Source organism: Carassius carassius, chromosome 19, assembly GCF_963082965.1.
Source record: "Carassius carassius chromosome 19, fCarCar2.1, whole genome shotgun sequence".
Lineage (NCBI taxonomy): Eukaryota > Metazoa > Chordata > Actinopteri > Cypriniformes > Cyprinidae > Carassius > Carassius carassius.
In genome coordinates this window covers 6,592,040-6,610,908 of record NC_081773.1, presented here as the reverse complement: position 1 = coordinate 6,610,908, position 18,869 = coordinate 6,592,040, and the positions used below count along the sequence as shown (strand labels likewise).

Below are 18,869 nucleotides of genomic sequence, written 5' to 3'. Positions count from 1 at the left end.
GAATCTAATAATTAACATGAGGCAGAAATTAGTCATAACATTAGTCTCACCTTTTAATTAATTCAGGAAATGCAGCATTTCAACCATATGCCAATTTAAAGTTACATTAAAGTAGACTACCCTCCTTTATGCAATAAACAGTGTAACAAATTCAAAGCAAGCATAGATAGCCTCTTTAGAATAAAGTATAAATTGAGATCAACACCATTAAAATACTGTAGAAGAAAACAGCAACAAATAACTCTGGAACCACTCTGATGAAGTTAAATCGTTTTAAATTCCATAATTATAGAGTTCTAGCATAAAGCTTGAGATTTGCCAGTAAACCGTCTGAAGAACAATGAACATGTGGAAGAAGCAGGGTTGTGGACAAAGGTAGCAGTACCATCGGCTCAGCGTCTGCATGCAGAAGGCTGGGGCAGACGGTATTTAGACAGCTCTACATCCATATCAGAGAAGGTGTACATGTTGTACTGGTGGTGCTGCAGGTTCTTGTACGTGCTGTTGTCAAAGGGCTCCGGCTCGGGCTCTGGCTCCGGGGTTTTCTCTGGGGCTTTTTCTAAGGGAAAATCAATAATGTAAGAGATTAAATTTAAGACACTTGGAACTGGGGGGAAAAAAACACCAAACAAAATGCAATTGACAGCAACAGAAAGTCAAGAAGTTGTTTCAGAAAAAAACAAACAAAAAAAAGCACGTACAATGAGTACCATGCCCAAGGAATAAGTAACTGAACATTTCTTTTAGACTGGAAGATAAGTGTGAATAAAAATACAAACCAAAGTAAAAATTAAACAAGGTGAAGTGAACATAGATGGAAAAACATTTAAGAGAGCCGAGGAAGAGTCTTCCTGTTAATTCCTTACTCTTCAAAAGGGATTCTGATTTGAATCTTCACACTTTCATGGGATTACAATAATCACTTTCAATCCACAGGTGGTCCTTTACACAAAAAGGTGTGAGGGGCCTCCTAGGTTTTTACCTAGACTACAGGCGTCTGACAGTTTCTTTCACAATAACCTTAACTACTCTGTAATTTCCCGTTTCACCTACTACAGCTTCAGTCAATCAAACCTTCAAGTAAACCAGATGCTTATAATAAAGACAGGATCTTTCCACAATACTCCGTTTTACCATAAATGTTACAAAACAACATTATAACACCCACAAGTTACAGCCTTAGTACACAAACTATCAAACACCCCACTGAACCACAACGACATAACACGCTTATTTGTTATTACAGAACAACACATTTAAAGGTTTTGAGTAATGATGTTGGTAAGTAACCTCTTTATAAATGATCTCAATTGCTTAAAAACATCAATATGGGATGCTGACACAGGAACATGATATACTTTAGTCTTCACAGGTGGAAATATTACCATTAATGTAACAGGATCAAACAAACAATATATCACAATTTAAGAAAATATGTACATCAAGCATAACATATAAATAAGCCTTAGGAGGTGCTCATACAGGGACAGAAAATGTGAAAGGAACAGAAGAGTGAGAATAGTGCTTTACATTGTCCATTAAGAAAAAAAAGAAACAGCAAAAGCTAGTAGGCTACTAGACATATGGAAGGGGAAAAATAAATAAATAATAATGATAATAATAAATATATATATATATATATATATATATATATGGCAGTTGAAAGTGGCAGGCAACAACTGGATAGGAGGGAATAGGACTAATCCGGGACTCTAAGCCAACTGTCCCTGCTGCTCATGTTATCAGAAAATTACTCTAATTACATACAGTGGCATTCTTGCTGTATATTGCTTTATGTGTGAACACCTTGCTTATGAAAACAGAAATGCACAGGAGGGGGAGCACTATTATAGTGACTATACAGTACTTTTGTTAATATCACTCTCTACAGAACTACTGTGAAATGAGTTGTATGGTTAACTATATTATTATACTACAATACAGACAGAAGAGTAGTGAGTAATGAATAGAACAGAAGCCATTTTAAACCTCAACCCAAACATCCAGGTAAAATTAATGAATAAGTCATGCAAATTTATGAAAATGCATTAGTTAATAAAAAACTAAATAAGAAAAGCAAATGTAATGCAAATGCATAATGAAGATTAAAAGTTGCAAAGCCTTTGTGCAAAAAGCAATCCCACTGCCGCTATTAAAAAAAGATTTTAGTGTTGAATAAATGGTTAGAGAAATGTGTTTCTGTGATGTGAGGGATCCAGAGAAAGAAACAGAGTAAGGATGTGTGGTGTACCCTCAGGTGTCTCCACAGCGGTGGTCTCAGCCCGAGCCTCCACAGCATCAGCGGCTACAGGTGCAGGGTCGACCAGCTCCTCTGAAGAGGCTGCTGGCGTTCCTGCCTTAGCTTTGGACGATGCATCTTCAGGCTTAGCTGCAACATCTCCAGAAGCCTCAGAAACTCCTCCATGACTAGCTTCAACAGCAGTTTTTACTACTTCTTCAAGACTGGCTTCTGTAGGGACTTCTGGGACAACTTCTGCAGCAACTTTGACAGCATCTTCAGCTTTGATTTCTGGTTCCTTTTCAACAATAATCTCCTCCACAGCAGCCGTTTTAACATCTGTTGCGTTGTCCACTATCTTTTCAGTAGTGTCGGATTTAATGTATTCACTGGACATTTCTGGAATCGATTCAGTTGTGGAGGATGATACTATAGGTGCAGGATCAATAAGGGTCTGATCTGATCCATCTGGTTTGACACTTGGTGCAGGGACCTCTTCTGGTTTTGCTTTAGTCACAGTTTTTGCCCTTTCTTGAGTTTCTCCAAATGAGGCAGATTCAGGCAATGCTTTCTTTTCAACATGTTCAGTCGTCAGACCAGGAGCTTTCTTTTCAAAATGTTCGGTCGTCAGACCAGGAGCTTTCTTTTCAACATGTTCAGTCGTCAGACCAGGAGCTTTCTTTTCAAAATGTTCGGTCGTCAGACCAGGAGCTTTCTTTTCAACATGTTCAGTCGTCAGACCAGGAGCTTTCTTTTCAACATGTTCAGTCGTCAGACCAGGAGCTTTCTTTTCAACATGTTCAGTCGTCAGACCAGGAGCTTTCTTTTCAACATGTTCAGTCATCAGACCAGGAGCTTTCTTTTCAACATGTTCAGTCGTCAGACCAGGAGCTTTCTTTTCAACATGTTCAGTCGTCAGACCAGGAGCTTTCTTCTCCTCTGCAGCTTTCTTTCCGGTTTCTGGTGTTTCAGTCTTTGGTTTCTCATCATCAGAATCAGAGTCTGAATCAGAATCACTGGAGGATGAGGATGAAGAAGAGCTATCATTTTGATCTTTCTGTACTTTAGCCTCAACATCTGAGGCCTTACTTCCTTTGCTTTTTGTGGAGACTTCATTAGTAGGTGGGACTTCAGTGATCTTTGCCTCTTCAGCTGCTCTATCAGCGTCTAGACAGACAGCTGTGGTCTCACTTGCAGCGGCTGTGGAAACAGCCTCAGTGGTTTCAGACTCACCTAAAGCAACATCTTTGGAAAGAAATCCTGTGGCAGACAGCTTAGAAGGGAAGGCAACTGTGGGCTTGTAGGCTAGAAGAGAGGCCCTCTCATCGGCTGAGGAAATGGTAAATGGGATAAAATACATGAGATTGTTTTTGTAGTTTATTACATTTGAGAAACCCTCCTGTTCAATGGAACTGTTAAACCCAGCAAACACCATAAGAAAGCCTTGCACACCCTAGCAAAGTCCCTTTAAAGCTTGTCAGTCCACTTAGCAACCTCCAAGGCAGTTTCTATCTAGGGATAAAGGCATGCAGGTACAGAAGAACTTGAATGTAGAAGGGACAAAATCTGTCTGCTAAAAAAAAAAAGTTAAAATCACCAATAAAGTCTTACAAAAATGTAGGCTGAGCATTTTTAGCAAAACCAGGGCTAAAAAGTGATTTTTCATTATAGCCCAGCTAATTTGCAAACACACTGCAGAGTAATAATTTAATTTAAAAGACCACATTTAAAAAAAGGGGGACTTATAGCAAATCATGGTTTATAAGTGTGAAAAAAGAAAACATGAAAAACGCTTCAATATGTCCCATACCAAACAACATAATTAAAACCATTACTTTGCACAGTACTACAAATTGTTTGTGAAAATGTCACCTTCAACAGTAGAGCACTAAAGATATCTGCATGACTATTCCTGTTCCTGGATTCTTCTAAGGAAACTTGTGCATGCTTTTAAAACTAAATCATATAACTGCATGAGCGTCCATTGTGTGTCCTCAACTGTTTCAACCAAAAGTAAATGATGCTTTTGGAAGCACATGTCTTTAGAAAGCATAAGGTTGAAGGTATGGGATATAGTGGTCTAGTTCAGAGGCTAAGGGCCTGTCCAAAATACCCACACTTGCAGTCTTGGCCACTTTAGAGTGTGTGCATGTGACAGGAAGTGCATGCACAAGACTGTCCCAGGTCTGAAAAGTGATAGTGACCTTAATGCAGACTAAACCCACACTAACCCTTATAGTGCTTCAGGGCAGTAATTGAGGCTAAGTGTATCCCATCATTCATCATGGAAATCATTTGCCCCAAAATTGTGAGAAAATCTTGATAAATTTGTCAGTTAAATTAGGAATTAGATCAAATTTGGACGTAAAAAGAAAAGAGTTGCTACTGTTGCACACTGCATTGGTGCACAGGGTTTTATCACTTAAAGAGACAAGTTCATTAATCCTAATTGTTAATTTCACACATTAATCCTCATGTTGTTCCAAACCTTTATGACTGCGTTTCTTCAGTAGAATGTCAAATAAATTCAGTCTAAATGGCTGAAATCACTTATATCACTTTTTTCACTTTTAAAATAAGCCATTTTGAAGAATGTCTGTAACCAAACAGGTACCTGTTTTGGTATTTTTTGTCCATACAACAAAAGTCAATGGGAATTAGGGCTGGGACAACGCGTCGAGGTCATCGATGACGTCGACGCAAAAAATACGTCGACGCAAAATATGCGCATCGATTCGTCGACCTGTTTTTATTTCTCTAAAAAACGTTTGCAAAACGTTTACCTTATTTGCGCTGAATATACGCGATGGCCGGATCAACATTCTGTCCAACGTTATATAAACAATCCAGGGGTTTTTCTGCATTGATCTTTTTTTTTTGGCGGCTGTCAAAGCCTTATTTGATCAGTGAGTGACAGTGACAGGGCGCGTACGAGAGAGAGCCCCGGCTGCGCGCACACTCACAGTCTTCAAACAACACGAGCGCTTCTTGCTCTCTCTCTCTTGTGCATATTAATCAAAATCATTAAACACGATAGAAAAAGGGCGAAACACAGGCGCAGTTTCACTCACAGTCTTCAAACTACACGAGCGCTCTCTCTCTCTCTCTCTCTTCCCCCACCCCTCGTGAATATTAACCAAAATCAATAGACACGATAGAAAAAGGGCGGAACGCCAAAGTTTCACGTGGAGCATTCAGAGATTTTTTTTTTCTCCATGACAGGCTGCTGGCTCCCACTGTTAATTTTTATTTTTTATTTTTTGGAAAAGCACTCTCTGTATTAGCTTAAAGCCCTAAAGTTTACATTGGTTACTGTATTCTTTCAATTGCTCTAAACAAGTATTTTGGGTGAACTTTTTTATTGAATGCTAGACATCAAGTTGTTGTTATTTTCATCTGAAAGAAGAACTTTTTTTCAGTAAGCTAGGCCCTATGTGTTCAGTAAGCTTGTTTCAGTAAGCTGTGTGTTTTCAAGGCTTCAAGGTTTTATTGAATGCAAGTGCAAAGTAATGCATTCTTAGTCAGTCTTTTATTTTGTAATTTACGAGCAATAAACATGTATTGCAATGTTAAGGAATTCATGTTTTTTTCATTCAGATATGTAAATCAACATGTATAAATTGTTAGTAGTCAATTAATGGGGAGATAATCGGAATCGAATCGGTCTGGAAAAATTAATCGTTAGATTAATCGATGCATCGGAAAAAATAATCGCTAGATTAATCGTTTAAAAAATAATCGTTTATCCCAGCCCTAATGGGAATCAAAACTTTTTGGTTACCAACATAATTTTCTTGGGTGAAATGGCATGAGGGTGAGTAAATAATGACATAATTTTATTTTAGGGTGACCTATCCCTTTAATTAGAAGCATCACAATCAATAACTTGTGTCGTTTGTTTCATATAAGGACATCTAAACAGACATTCATTAGTTTATTTTAAAGAGCAAAATATAGATGACTTATTAATATAATATAGTGTGACTTGGATTTTCTTTCATTATGTTGTAAGTGTGTCCCATCGGCCAATCAAATTTAAACACCCCTACAGTCTTCATGCCCACTCGAAATAAAGGAGATACAAGTAATGTAAATATAGACTCATGTAAGTGCAAAGACAACAGGTGTGGGTAATTGATACACGCCCCAAATGTAGATGAAGATGCAAACTGGCTAAAATCACTTACAGAACCTCAAAGAACAAATATTAATCAATTACACACATAATATGATCATGCTGTAGACAGAAGAGGAGTGAGGTTGGAGTATAGTATGTGAACATCACACAAACAGGACATTGAGGACTAAAACTCGAGATGAGAGATGTATGGAAATAATAAAAGCATGCCCTTACTCTTACTTGAAGACTTTGCCTTCTTTGCTGTTTTGGGTGGGACGTCTGTTTTAGTGCTGAGAGCTGCAATAAATGAGGTCCTAGGTGTCCCCCAGCCCTCACGCAGAAGACCCTGTACGAACACAGAAAAATATATTATTAATCCACTAACATTTTTAAATGATTTTAAAATTAAAATAAGTTACTACTATACAGTTTATTTAACGTAATGTAATATTTAACTGACATTTCACTTTTAAGGTTATAACGGACAGAGATTTAAGTCCTGTTTTAATGTGTCTTCACCAAAATCTTATGCAAAAGGCTCTTCAAACACATTTACAAAGTATCTCTAGACCATTTTAGAAGAAATACAGCGAAAGTTAGATTATTATTACCTTGATAGATCCAAGTCGACCTAACCTGAGCAGGGACGTCGCCATCGTTGTTCTCCTCTTATTATTGTCCGGGTCGAGATGAAACTCACTGATCCGTCATCATTAGTTCCCTCAAAATGAAGCCTTTGTTTTATTTTAAAGCACGAAAGAACTTAATGGAAGTCTTTCATTACTTTTACAGAAACATGTCCTTGCCTTTTAATTTGATATATGCAGACGTGAAAAGTGTTCATTCATAGTAAAATCGTTTGCTGGGTGTTTTACACATACAGCATTCTACAATCTAGTATGGTCCTTACAGATTAAAGACGAACAAAACCGATTTAGATATTAAGTGTATGTCACGTTTTATTCAGGGTTCGTACAGAAACTGCTAAAGGAAATTCCAGGACTTTCAAGGACTTTTTAAGCACTACTTTTTTGGTTTTCAAGGACTAAAATCAGAGATGATAACAAACTATTTTGTTAATATATTCAAATTCTAATAAACTAATAAAACTAAATGGCACAAATAAAGTGCAGCACAAAAGCATGCAATAACTTTGGCAACTTTAATATTTGTTATTATACAAAGTTATTGCTTTCCTTATTTAAACTATTATTTTTTTTCATGAATATGATTGGCCCGCAGAATGAAAGCTGTATCATACACTTGGGAAATTATGAGCTATATCACCAATTATCACTAAGGTGTGTGACACTAAGCTCATGAAAAGAGAAGAAATACAGCTACTTGGTTCACTAGAATGAGACAATATTTTAATACTATTTTTATGATTTTTTTTTAATGACAATATTTGTCCTTTCATCACACAAATGAAAAAACCCTATGCAGTTGTATTTTGAAATATTTTAACTAATCTAGGGTTGAAACAAATAATTGTCTTGGAAATCAAGTAATCTACTGATTGTTTTGACAATTGAGTAATCTGATATTTAACAAGTACCTCCTTAAATTACATCATTTTGGGGCATATATAAACAAAATTCATTAGGCCCATCTAAATAGCCATATAATACACGGAAAGGTGAGAATATTGTGCAGATCAGGGGCATGCTCCACACGGAAAAGATATTGGTTTTACATGCTCAGTTGTAGTTATTCTGAGCCATTAAAAAAAAATATATATATATATATATATATATATATATATATATATATATATCTCATATAGCTCTGATTACTTGTATTCTTATATGTCCAAAACTGTAATTTTTCGCTCACACACAAACAAACAAATCTTGTTGCAACATTTTAAACAAAAATCAATGAACATATTTAATCAAAAACTCATGTTATAAAAGATGCATACTACTATCCAAAAAGTATGATGAAATATACCACTGCACACAATTTCATATGCATTTTATTCACATCATTTCTAAAAATAAAGCACTCAAACCAGACAGAAGATGTGCGGCTCAGTTTATTCAGCTCTTTTCCCAGATATTTTACACTAACAAACATTATGAAAAGCAACAAGCATTTATTCCACAGCTAAGCTTATGCTTTCTTCCATGTATGCATTATATATAACACAAGTTGTTTTGTCCATCAGACATAAGAATATTTGAAAAATAGCTATTTAGTATTAAGAGTCTCACAAAAGGTTCACTTTTACAGATTAAAGACATTTAATAGACTTCTTTCACAAAATTGGCACAGGAGAGGATCAGAATTTTACTTGGAAGACGCGTCATCAAATTTAGGCTCTGTAAATAGAAAAAGGGATAATGTTAGTCAAATGCACTGCAAAAAAATTCAACTTTATGACAAATGCATTGACACTCAAACAAAACTGAAAACTCAGGTTACAGATGTTTTATTCAGTAGGAGTATTGAAATTGACAATTTTAGATGTAAATAAATGTACAAACCAGGGAATTTGAAGTCAGGGAAGGAAGACAGATCACCACCACCGTACAACCGCTGCAGTTTAGTTATTTCCTCAGCGAGAGCCTTCTGATACTCTGGACCGGCATCAACTAGACCGCCAGCGGAACTGAGAAAACATGAAAAGTTACTTTCAATATAATTTAAAAATGTAAGATCACAAAGAGCAGCGTCACTCTTCAGAGACAAGAGAATATGATAGTAAAACACCACGTACCCGCTTTTTGTGGAGTATGCACGAATTGAATCCAGGAAAAGTTTCTGAATGGGGTCCAATCCAGCTGGCAATCACAGAAAACACAAGCGTTAATACAATCTCTAAGAAACAGACACGAATATGGATGCGAGAATCCTTGAAATCTTGCACAATAAAGAAGAAATCGGTCGTATTTAACCATCATGCATGAGAAGAGTGCCTGGTGTGGAGACTAGATCTAGTGAACTAAAGAGAACCGAGTCAAAGAGCAGGTCAGGCGGTGAGTAACTAGGACAGAGGTTGCATCTACGCTGAAATGAAATGGAAGCATTTCATCTCATAAGAGTGATTGTGTAATAATCATAAAAAAAAGATTATTATTACTTTAAGCAATCGTAATACATTCTTAATTTTGCATCCTGTAATAAACTGTTGCTTCCATTCCACATACAGCAAACAGTGCAATCTCAATCTCACTCAATGTACCATACACCATATTGGAAAAGTGGGTAAGGAGCATTTCATATTTAACTTTGACAAATAAACCACAGTACACAGGAAAAGATAAGAGGATAATTAACCAATCACTGATATCATGCGACCCCTTGGGAAGAAAAGTGAGACACTGACAAAGAAAGTGCGTTTGGGTGAGGAAAGAGCAACAGGGAAGAAAGGTGAGGTCAAAGTACATTTACATGTTAACATAGTCAGAAACAAACTAGTCAGAACATAGCAATGCATCACCTGTGATATCTTAAACCTAAAATTTTAACCTAACTGTGACTTTAACAGGAAAGAAAACCCAACATTTGTTTTGACAAAGTGACAATTTCTAATGAAGCACAACACATGGAGTGTTATCTTTACAGATGGTGGAGTTGGGATGGGGCATAAATGAGAAAAGAATTTGTATATAATAGGGCTGTCAATTAAATCAATTAATGTGCTAATACATTTACAAAAAAAGTGGCTTCCAAGACTATATATGGTTTCATTCACATAATACAATTTTGCTTATATTCAACAGAAATCTATTTTGTCTGATTGCCTGTTATAGACTTACAGAGACATTTATACAGGACCATAAGTGCTGTTTTTTAAATGGTCAGTCTATAGAAATATGCTAAAACGGACACGTCTTGTGTCGTAATTCGCTGTTTTTTAGTGCCTTGCTCAATGAGCATTTCAAGTTCTTCAACTTTGTAAAAGCATGTGGAACAAAACATTAAATTAAAACATCAAACTAATTAAATGAACCAAACTGACATTAAATTGATGGCCAGTAAATTAGCACTTCAATTTAGGTAACTACTAAAACTATTTTCACAAAATTTCAAATTCAGTCAACATGTTATTTTAATTTCTTTGTAATTAAAAGTTTCGTGTAATTAAGTTTCAAACTAAAGCCTATACCAAGTTATTTTTCAGTGTGCTAAATTCATGACAAATTGATAGCCCTAGTAAATACAGTTATTCTCTGAGGAGCGAGGACTTAAAGACAAAATATTTCACTGAAAGAAGCAAAAGAAAGACAGGAGCAGATACAAGAGGTGCTGGTCACATAATTAGAATTTCATCAAAAAGGTGATTTATTTCACTAATTCCATTCAAAGATTGAAACTTGTATATTATATTCATTTATTACACACAGGCTGATATATTTCAAATGTTTATTTTTTATTTTTTTAAAGAAATAAACATTTGAAATATATCAGTCTGTGTAATGAATGAATATAATATACAAGTTTCACTTTTTGAATGGAATTAGTGAAATAAATCACCTTTTTGATGATATTCTAATTATGTGACCAGCACCTGTACATGGAATAATGAACAACTCCATGAACAGAAAAGAAGGAAAAAAAGAGACCAGTGTAAAAAAGCTGATAAAATAATAAGCTGCAAAAATAATAAATATAACTAAAAGGTAGCAGTCAGTGAAATTATGTAGTGAAAAAACATGCATTGCATAACATGAAGACTCAAAAAATTGCAAACAAACATATATAATGCAGACATGCATTAAGATGGATGACGGACAAGGAGACTGGCTATATTCATGGACAGAAAACCAGGGTCACAGACTTTAAATATGCGATCAAAAAGAAAAATGGTGTGCCATCTCTGACCCAGCTTAGAAAATGAATATAGCCATGATTGAGCAACTTGAATTTCTGTTGTGATGTTGTAGAGAAACAATTAGGGGTGTCACAGTTTCTAAAGATAGTATTCTGTTGTCACAGTTTTGGTACAATTTAGTAAAAAATTAATTGGAAATTTAGAAAGTGTGTCATTAATACTCTATTAAACACCATGAAGGTTTACTTATCCAATATTAGTCTAATTAATCAAGTGCATAGTGTGACAGGTCTCCTGCTGTCCTGCTATGGCCGGCCAGTGGGAGTGGCTAGGAGCCCCATTAGCCACAACTCATGTCACCAGTTCCTTCCTTCCTCTATAAAACAAAACGATTTAGCTGGTGAATGAGTCTGCCGAGACGATTCACCATATCTTGTGGATACTACTCCTCCAATAAAGCTAGAAATAGGAGCTGAGGACAATTATGATATCTTCTGTTAGAGAGTTGTCGTCGTGTTGTGATGCGGGCTATGAGTAAAGCACAAGTTGATAAATCTGAGTCTAAGAACATGGTGAATAAAAGTAAAAAAATCCCTTCCATTTTGTCTGTATCACATGATGATTAGACAATGGAACAGAAATCTGACTTTGGCTGTTTTGGCAGCTGATTAGGAAAATTCAGACCCCCCTAAGAATGCCTTGACATACATTAATGATTTTTTGAAGTCTGTCAATTAGCAAAAGCATGTTTTAGTAAAGCACAGGAACAAATGAAATGTCTTTTTGACTGTAGTACAGAGAGACATTCTTTCCAAGCGGGTGACCAGGTACTCGCATTGCTGCCCATTGTTGGATCACCATTTCAAGCCAAGTTCGTTGGGCCATATAACATTGCTCATCAGATTTCTGATCTTAATTATTTGCTTAATACTCCAGATAATTAAAAAAAGAAGACGAGATTGTGCCACATAAATTTGTTAAAACCTAATTTTTGTAAAGATCACATTGATACTGTAAATTTGGATGGCTGATGCAAATAATGAAACTGTTCATTTGTCAAGTCTTTCTGGTGTTGATTACAGTGTTGAGTCGAACTCTGTTGTTGTTGGTGGCGAGGTAGAAGAAACCAATTCTGGGGATTCCATTCTTTATGGGTGGTTGCAGAAGTCTGAAGCATTCAATTCTTTGCATTGTCAACTCTATTTAACCGACACAAGAATACTGATTTGAGTAATATAATTAAACAATATAATGCATTATTTTCAGATATTCCATCTAGCAAAAATTTGATCGAACATAACATTGACGTTGGAAATTCAGCCCCAATTTGTCAGCATTATTATCATGTGTCGGGGAAAAAGAAAAAAACTGTTATATAATGAATTCGATTACATGCTGAAGAATGATATTGCTGTGCCATTTTTTTCTAGTAGGGCATCTCCATCCTTATTAGTGAACAATCACAATGGACAGTTTAGATTTTGTACTGATAACTGAAAGGTAAATGCCATTACGAGGCCTGATTCCGTAAGTTCAGCCTACTAAAGGGATACTGGCAGGTCCGTTTGACTTACACACCTTCGGGATTATTTTGGTAACGAATTTCGGGTTGCGAAACGCACCTGCAACCTTTTGTTTAATGAGTAGGGTTATATCTGGCGTACAGGGTTGCGCAGTACTTTTACATGATGTCGTTGTTTTCGGTCATACTTGGGAGGAACACTTGTTTCATATTCAAACACTTTTTGATAGTTTTTTTTTAAGTCGATATGATAGTCAATTTATTAAAATGAGAGTTTTCAAAAGCTATGGTCATTTATCTTGAGAAGGTGGCTAGTCAATGTAAAGTGCATCGCATCCACACCAAGGTGGAAGCTATAGATAAGTATCCTTTGACCATTACCAAAAAAGAAATGATAAGATTTTTGGGCAAGGCTAGATTTTATTGTTGTTTTTGTAGAAATGTTTCTTCTGTTGCAATGCCCCTTACTAATTTGTAGTGGGGAGGAGTAGATTTTTGTTGGTCTTGTTTGTCAGCAGGTATTTGAGAAAATAAAAATGCTGCTTACGGAGGCACCTGTATTTTCCACCGCAAAGTTTAACCACCCTGTTCAATTGCAGATGGATGCCAGTAATATGGTAATACGGAATTGTTACAGAGATCTAAAGATGGCTTTAATTGTTCAGTGGGGTTCTTCCCTAGGATGTTCTTTCCAGCTTAATAATTCAGTAATGGAGAAAGTGGCACTGACTCTGATTTGGGCTGTGCAACACTTTGAGGTCTATGTAGGGTCATTGGATGGAACTTTAGTGGTCTACACTGACCATAATTATTTAGTTTTTTTGCACTCCCGACAAAAAAAAAATAAAGGAACCAAAGGCACAACACATCCACAGTAACACAAAGTTTTATAGAGAAAGGAACAGGTGACATGAATCCTGACTGAAGAGGATCCTAGCCACACCCAGGCTATGGCAGCATAACTGTTTCACACCCCTAAATGCATTTGCATGTATGCAATAAACAAACACATGGCAATGCCATGCGAAAAGCTAATGACACACAAAAAAATGAAAATGATATATAAATGAAAATGAACTGTATAAATGAAAGGGTAAAAATGCATTGTGATTATATCTACCATTAGCATTACACATTTGTATTTATAAAACCTGTAACCGAAATTGAAATTGCTTTCAAAATCCCAATATCCCAATTTATGAAAGGGGGTTATAGGGGATATGGTGAGTACCCTCAGGCGTCTCCACAACTTCTGCTGGAACTTCAGTAGCGTCTGAGATCACAGGGGCAGGATCTATCAGCTCTTCAGCAGGAGCTGCCTCTGCGACCGGCTCAATGGGAACAGATTCTCCAACTACCTCAGCAACAGCCTCTAGAACTGGGGAAGCTTCCACCACAACTTCTGCAACTACTTCACTGACAGCTTCTACAACCTCAGCAATTGGTTCCTGGACAGGGGCATCTTCTGTAGGTGCATCTTCAGAGGCTGGTGAAGCAGGGGCTTCAGGAGCTGCAGCTTCAATTGCAGGGGATGCAGTTTCAGCAATGGTTTCTGGAGGCAAAACTTTGGCCTCAGGTGTAGGCTCAGTGGCTTCACCTGCAGGGGTGGCTTCAACTTCAGGGGCAGCAGCTTCAGCTACAGGAATGGCTTCAACTACAGGGGCGGCGGCTTCAGCTACAGGAGTGGCTTCAACTACAGGAGTGGCTTCAACTACAGGGGCCACGGCTTCAGCTACTGGGGCGGTTGCTTCAGCTACTGGGGCAGTGGCTTCAACTACAGGGGCGGTTTCTTCAGCTACTGGGGCAGCGGCTTCAACTTCTGGGGCAGCGTCTTCAACTACTGGGGCGGTTGCTTTAGCTACTGGGGCAGCGGCTTCAACTACAGGGGCCACGGCTTCAACTACTGGGGCGGTTGCTTCAACTACAGGGCCCGCGGCTTCAACTACTGGGGTGGGTGCTTCAGCTACTGGGGCAGTGGCTTCAACTACTGGGGTGGTTGCTTCAGCTACTGGGGCAGCGGCTTCAACTACTGGGGCGGTTGCTTCAGCTACTGGGGCCACGGCTTCAACTACTGGGGTGGTTGCTTCAACTACAGGGGCCACGGCTTCAACTACTGGGGCGGTTGCTTCAGCTACTGGGGCAGCACCTTCAACTACAAGGGCCACGGCTTCAACTACTGGGGTGGTTAATTCAGCTACTGGGGCAGCGGCTTCAACTTCTGGGGCTTCAACTACCGGGGCAGCGGCGTCAACTACCGGGGCAGCGGCGTCTACTACTGGGGCAGCGGCGTCTACTACTGGGGCAGCGTGGTCAACTACTGGGGCAGCGGCATCAACTACTGGAGTGGCTTCAACTGCGGTGGCAGCAGCTTCAACTACAGGAATGTCTTCAACTGCGGGGGCAATGGCTTCAGCTCTGGAAGCAGCGGCTTTGGCTGCAGGCGCTGTGGCAGTTACAACTGGTCCAGGTGGAGGGGCAGCAACAGAAGCAGCAGCAACTGATGCTGCAACCTCCTTCTTGGGGAATTCCACATATGATTTGTGCTGGACAAGTTTTTCTATATCGAAGTAAGTTTTTGGTGCTGCTTTTTCTAGGATGGAGGGGGAAGGAGGGCAAAAAAAGAAATGTAAAAATTTGCTTCATCATGTGCATTATCAGGCTGAATGGAGACCGCAAAACTCATACAGCAAAATAACTTACCCAATTTCCTCAACAATTAGATGAGCATCCACTGAGATGGTGGAGCTTTGAACACCTTATAACCTGACTTGTGCACGTCAAATTTGAACTATGGCCAAATAAAGAAATCTAACAGGAAAAGTAACCTAAACAGTTGACATTCAGTAAACCCCATTTTCATAAAGAACTGAAAGTATTGTACTGTTAATACCCTTTTTTCACCGAAAAATACAAGTTAAAATGCAAAATATTATTTCATTATTCCAAAATTCTAGAGTTATTGAAGCTAAAAGGCTATATATTCTCATATTACCATTATTTTAATGTAGCACCAAGTAATTGTTCTGAATCAGATGACAACTGTTCACACTATACAGTATATTTGAATTTGTGATCAAACATGATCAAACTGTGGTACCAGCACATAATCATCATGATTACTATTAATATTCATAATAAATATGAATAGTTATTTCTAAGAGGCATTTTCATATTTATGTAGCAATGTTCAGCACAAAACATGTTTGTTCAGCTTTTATTTTCAACAAGAAGTCACTTGTTGGATTATTGGCTTCACCAAATTCTCTTTAATGAACAGAGGGAGTGGCTTCATGAATGCATGCTTTAACTCCAAATGTCAAGGTGACATATATAAGCAGTTAGGACATCCACATATAGCACACTAAGCATATCTGCCAGTACAACACCACATGGCAAGCCCGTTCTCAAGCCCTCTGCCACCTCGAACCTCAGAGGAACATGGTACAACAACAATTATGGATAACAGGTCATTAGGTTATCTTTAAGAACTCCATGGGACCAGTTTTACTCGTTTAAAAATGCCCACAAAAAAAAGAAAAAAGACCAAGATTTCAGTTTATATTATAATCAACATACCATATTTGTGTCTTTATAATCAATATAGATCTGGGCCTGTTGGTTTCAGGTAATATAACATTTATTTCTTAAAATTACATTTTTATTTTAACCTCAAAGCTCACATACTCCACAAACTGACTGAAGTTTCATAGACCTATGCAAATTTCTATTTCAAAACCACTGTCAAACCCTTTTATTGTCTGATGTAAGTTATAGCTTCTATAAATCAAATAATTTATGTACTTAACAAGTACTGCGTGTGCTTAAAAGATGCTGGCACCACAAATCGATCTGTTATTGATTTTTGGAGATTCTGGACCATCTTTACCTTTTGCATATACAGTCATTGCCAAAAAGTCTGCAAACACTATACATTGTGATGACAGTGTAAACAGTAACAAAATGGAACACATTTGATTCTGGAATACATCCTAAACTTGACAGAAACATTTGAAATTTCCTAAAAAATAAAAAATAAAGTATTTTAAACATGCGATCATGTTATATTTGCTTGTATATTTTAATTGGTCAGATATTATTTTGGATTAGAGTGTAACTGTATCTTTTCCAAATATCTTTTTATTCTGTATCTATATTCCATAGAAACTTATTATATTATATATTATAGAGCTTATTACTTGCCTGTCTGAAATACCTGATTATGATTGTCCAATCACTGAGGTCTAAACTTTATAGCTAACGCTATATTCATCATCATAGCAGGCTTTGCATTTGGGCCCTGATCACACGGTTAGAGTTGCATCAGGTGACTGTATATGTGATTTTGTGAGTAAGTGAGTGTAAATAAATTTGATTGTAAAGTTTGTTTATTATAGCAGTTTGTTAAATTAGAAAAATGTGCAGAAGTAAAATTTGACCATCTTAATATTATGTCTACAAAGCGTTTGAACACTTTTGGCAATGACTTTGGTACAGATATTTTTCTTTGCATGGTATTACTCCTACATGACACAGTAAGAGACAGGAACAAAACACACTCCAGCAGGTTCAGAAACAACAGCTGAGGTTAGAGGATATGTCCCCTGAACCACACAAAACTCAGTTTTCCCATGTATGGTGTCAACATCTGAATACAGTCCTCCTCTCCCAAATGAATGGCACATGACATATACAAAGCTACTGTGACCTAAATTAAAGAAAGATTTACCTTTGTTGGACTTTTTGGACTTCTTGCTGTCCCCAGATTTGGAGCTGAAAGCAACAGCTGGAGCTCTTCTGATAGAGCTCAAGCCCTCCGTCTGCAGACACTAACAACAAGAGACACACAAAACACATTTACAAAGACTTAAAAAAAACCAGACTTCAAAGAAACACAGCACATCCCTATGAATAATCACAACAACCTCTCCGCAGTTCTATCTATACTATACACTGTTTGCTGTGGTCTCAAAGAAATGTATCAGCAAAAAGTACACAATGTACTCAAGGAAAGTCTACGAGTTGACCAACACTTTCAGCTTTTCCAAATTGACATTTAAACAAAATATGTTTTTAGGAACAATTTCTAAAAAAACGAAAATATAGAGGGCAAAGCACATAAAACGGAAAAAAATTATTGTAAACAATTATTTGGAACTCAAGTCATTTTACACTATTTCAGATGCAGGGTTCTGATGCATAAAATGTGATTTAAAATTTCCACACTGAGTAAATGTACTTTTTAATACCAGGAATGCTTTCATGTAAATAATGTGGTGCATGTAAATACAGCACAAAGAAGGTATTCATGCGTCGGGTCTGAGTGGATTAAATGCTTCAGTGCTTTAACATTCGAGCAGCATTAGCTTGTGTCCACAAGAGGACTCGGACTACGCAGTTTCACACGTTTAAATAAAACGAATATGTAAATGCAGTATAATATGCGTGCATATTTCATAATGAATGTCGAGGAAAAAAACGGTGGATTACCCTGAGAGATCCGAGCCGTCCTACCCTGAGCAAAGAGGCTGCCATCTTTACTGCAGAAACCCTATGAAGAAAAACAGCTGCATAAATCAGGGCGACAAAGTGTGATTGTAAATATTTAACTTCGTCAATTTAAATCTCGTGCATCTAACGTTACTGAGAATATATATATATATATATATATATATATATATATATATATATGTTACTTCAGAATTTGAATACTCGAAATCTGTTCTGTTCTATATTTGTTGACAGTGATCGGCGTTTGTTATGCACATCATCTACAAGAAAATAAAAATAAATTCTATTTACCTAGATGAGATGATTTGTGTGTTTTCTGCAGGTCAATGAGCCACTGAATCCTAAAGTTACCTGCCTGGGACAAATCTTTAAATCAAACTCCAGTTTGATAAAATGTTCACGAATGACTGATACTAGTACACTCAGTAAAGCTCTTAGCGTAGTAAAAAGAAGTGCTGCACTGAAGCACAGCACACTAAAGAAGCGTCCTTGCATAACGAACACGCCCCCTCCAGAACAACACCAATACAATTATTGCAATCATGTCCTGTACAAACGACGTCATATTTTTTCACCTAAGCATGTACAATATTAATTCAAATAGAATGCTAATAAATCGTTGCTTTTAATAATACTGAAGTGTCATTAGCAGCGAAAGCGTCCTCTTCGGTACACTCTTCATGGCGGTGTCGTGAAGCCA

The 18,869-nt window shown here is 37.3% G+C and overlaps 2 protein-coding genes across 4 annotated transcripts; both read right to left on the bottom strand.

Annotated features, from left to right (window-relative positions):
• Positions 1 to 261: 261 nt before the first annotated feature.
• On the bottom strand, positions 262 to 7,103 carry LOC132094952 (neurofilament heavy polypeptide-like). 3 transcript variants are annotated; one of them, XM_059499650.1, is made up of 4 exons: positions 6,971 to 7,103; positions 6,594 to 6,705; positions 2,252 to 3,568; positions 262 to 559 (listed from the first exon to the last, which is right to left on the bottom strand). In XM_059499650.1, the coding sequence occupies exons 1-4, from the start codon at positions 7,013 to 7,015 to the stop codon at positions 393 to 395; spliced, it is 1,641 nt and encodes a 546-aa protein (XP_059355633.1). In that variant the 5' UTR covers positions 7,016 to 7,103; the 3' UTR covers positions 262 to 392. The 3 variants fall into 3 exon arrangements, with proteins under 3 accessions (XP_059355633.1, XP_059355635.1, XP_059355634.1); XM_059499652.1 differs by having other exon boundaries at positions 262 to 553; XM_059499651.1 differs by having other exon boundaries at positions 6,600 to 6,705.
• Positions 7,104 to 8,379: 1,276 nt separating this feature from the next.
• si:ch211-140m22.7 (uncharacterized protein LOC570370 homolog) lies at positions 8,380 to 18,863 on the bottom strand. Its single transcript, XM_059499649.1, has 8 exons — positions 18,461 to 18,863; positions 18,149 to 18,209; positions 17,388 to 17,487; positions 14,259 to 15,251; positions 13,893 to 14,126; positions 9,082 to 9,145; positions 8,849 to 8,973; positions 8,380 to 8,683 (listed from the first exon to the last, which is right to left on the bottom strand). Exons 2-8 carry the CDS (start codon positions 18,191 to 18,193, stop codon positions 8,652 to 8,654), a joined length of 1,593 nt encoding a protein of 530 aa, XP_059355632.1. The 5' UTR covers positions 18,194 to 18,209; positions 18,461 to 18,863; the 3' UTR covers positions 8,380 to 8,651.
• Positions 18,864 to 18,869: the final 6 nt, after the last annotated feature.

Coding starts and splice junctions, on each gene's coding strand:
- LOC132094952 (XM_059499650.1), bottom strand. CDS start 7,015: ATGGCGACGTCCCTGCTCAGGTTAGGTCGACTTGGATCTATCAAG. Junction 6,706..6,970: donor GTCGACTTGGATCTATCAAG/GTAATAATAATC, acceptor GTGTTCGTACAG/GGTCTTCTGCGTGAGGGCTG. Junction 3,569..6,593: donor GGCAAAGTCTTCAAGTAAGA/GTAAGGGCATGC, acceptor CCATTTCCTCAG/CCGATGAGAGGGCCTCTCTT.
- si:ch211-140m22.7 (XM_059499649.1), bottom strand. CDS start 18,193: ATGGCAGCCTCTTTGCTCAGGGTAGGACGGCTCGGATCTCTCAGG. Junction 17,488..18,148: donor GACGGCTCGGATCTCTCAGG/GTAATCCACCGT, acceptor TCTTGTTGTTAG/TGTCTGCAGACGGAGGGCTT. Junction 15,252..17,387: donor GTCCAAAAAGTCCAACAAAG/GTAAATCTTTCT, acceptor CCTCCATCCTAG/AAAAAGCAGCACCAAAAACT.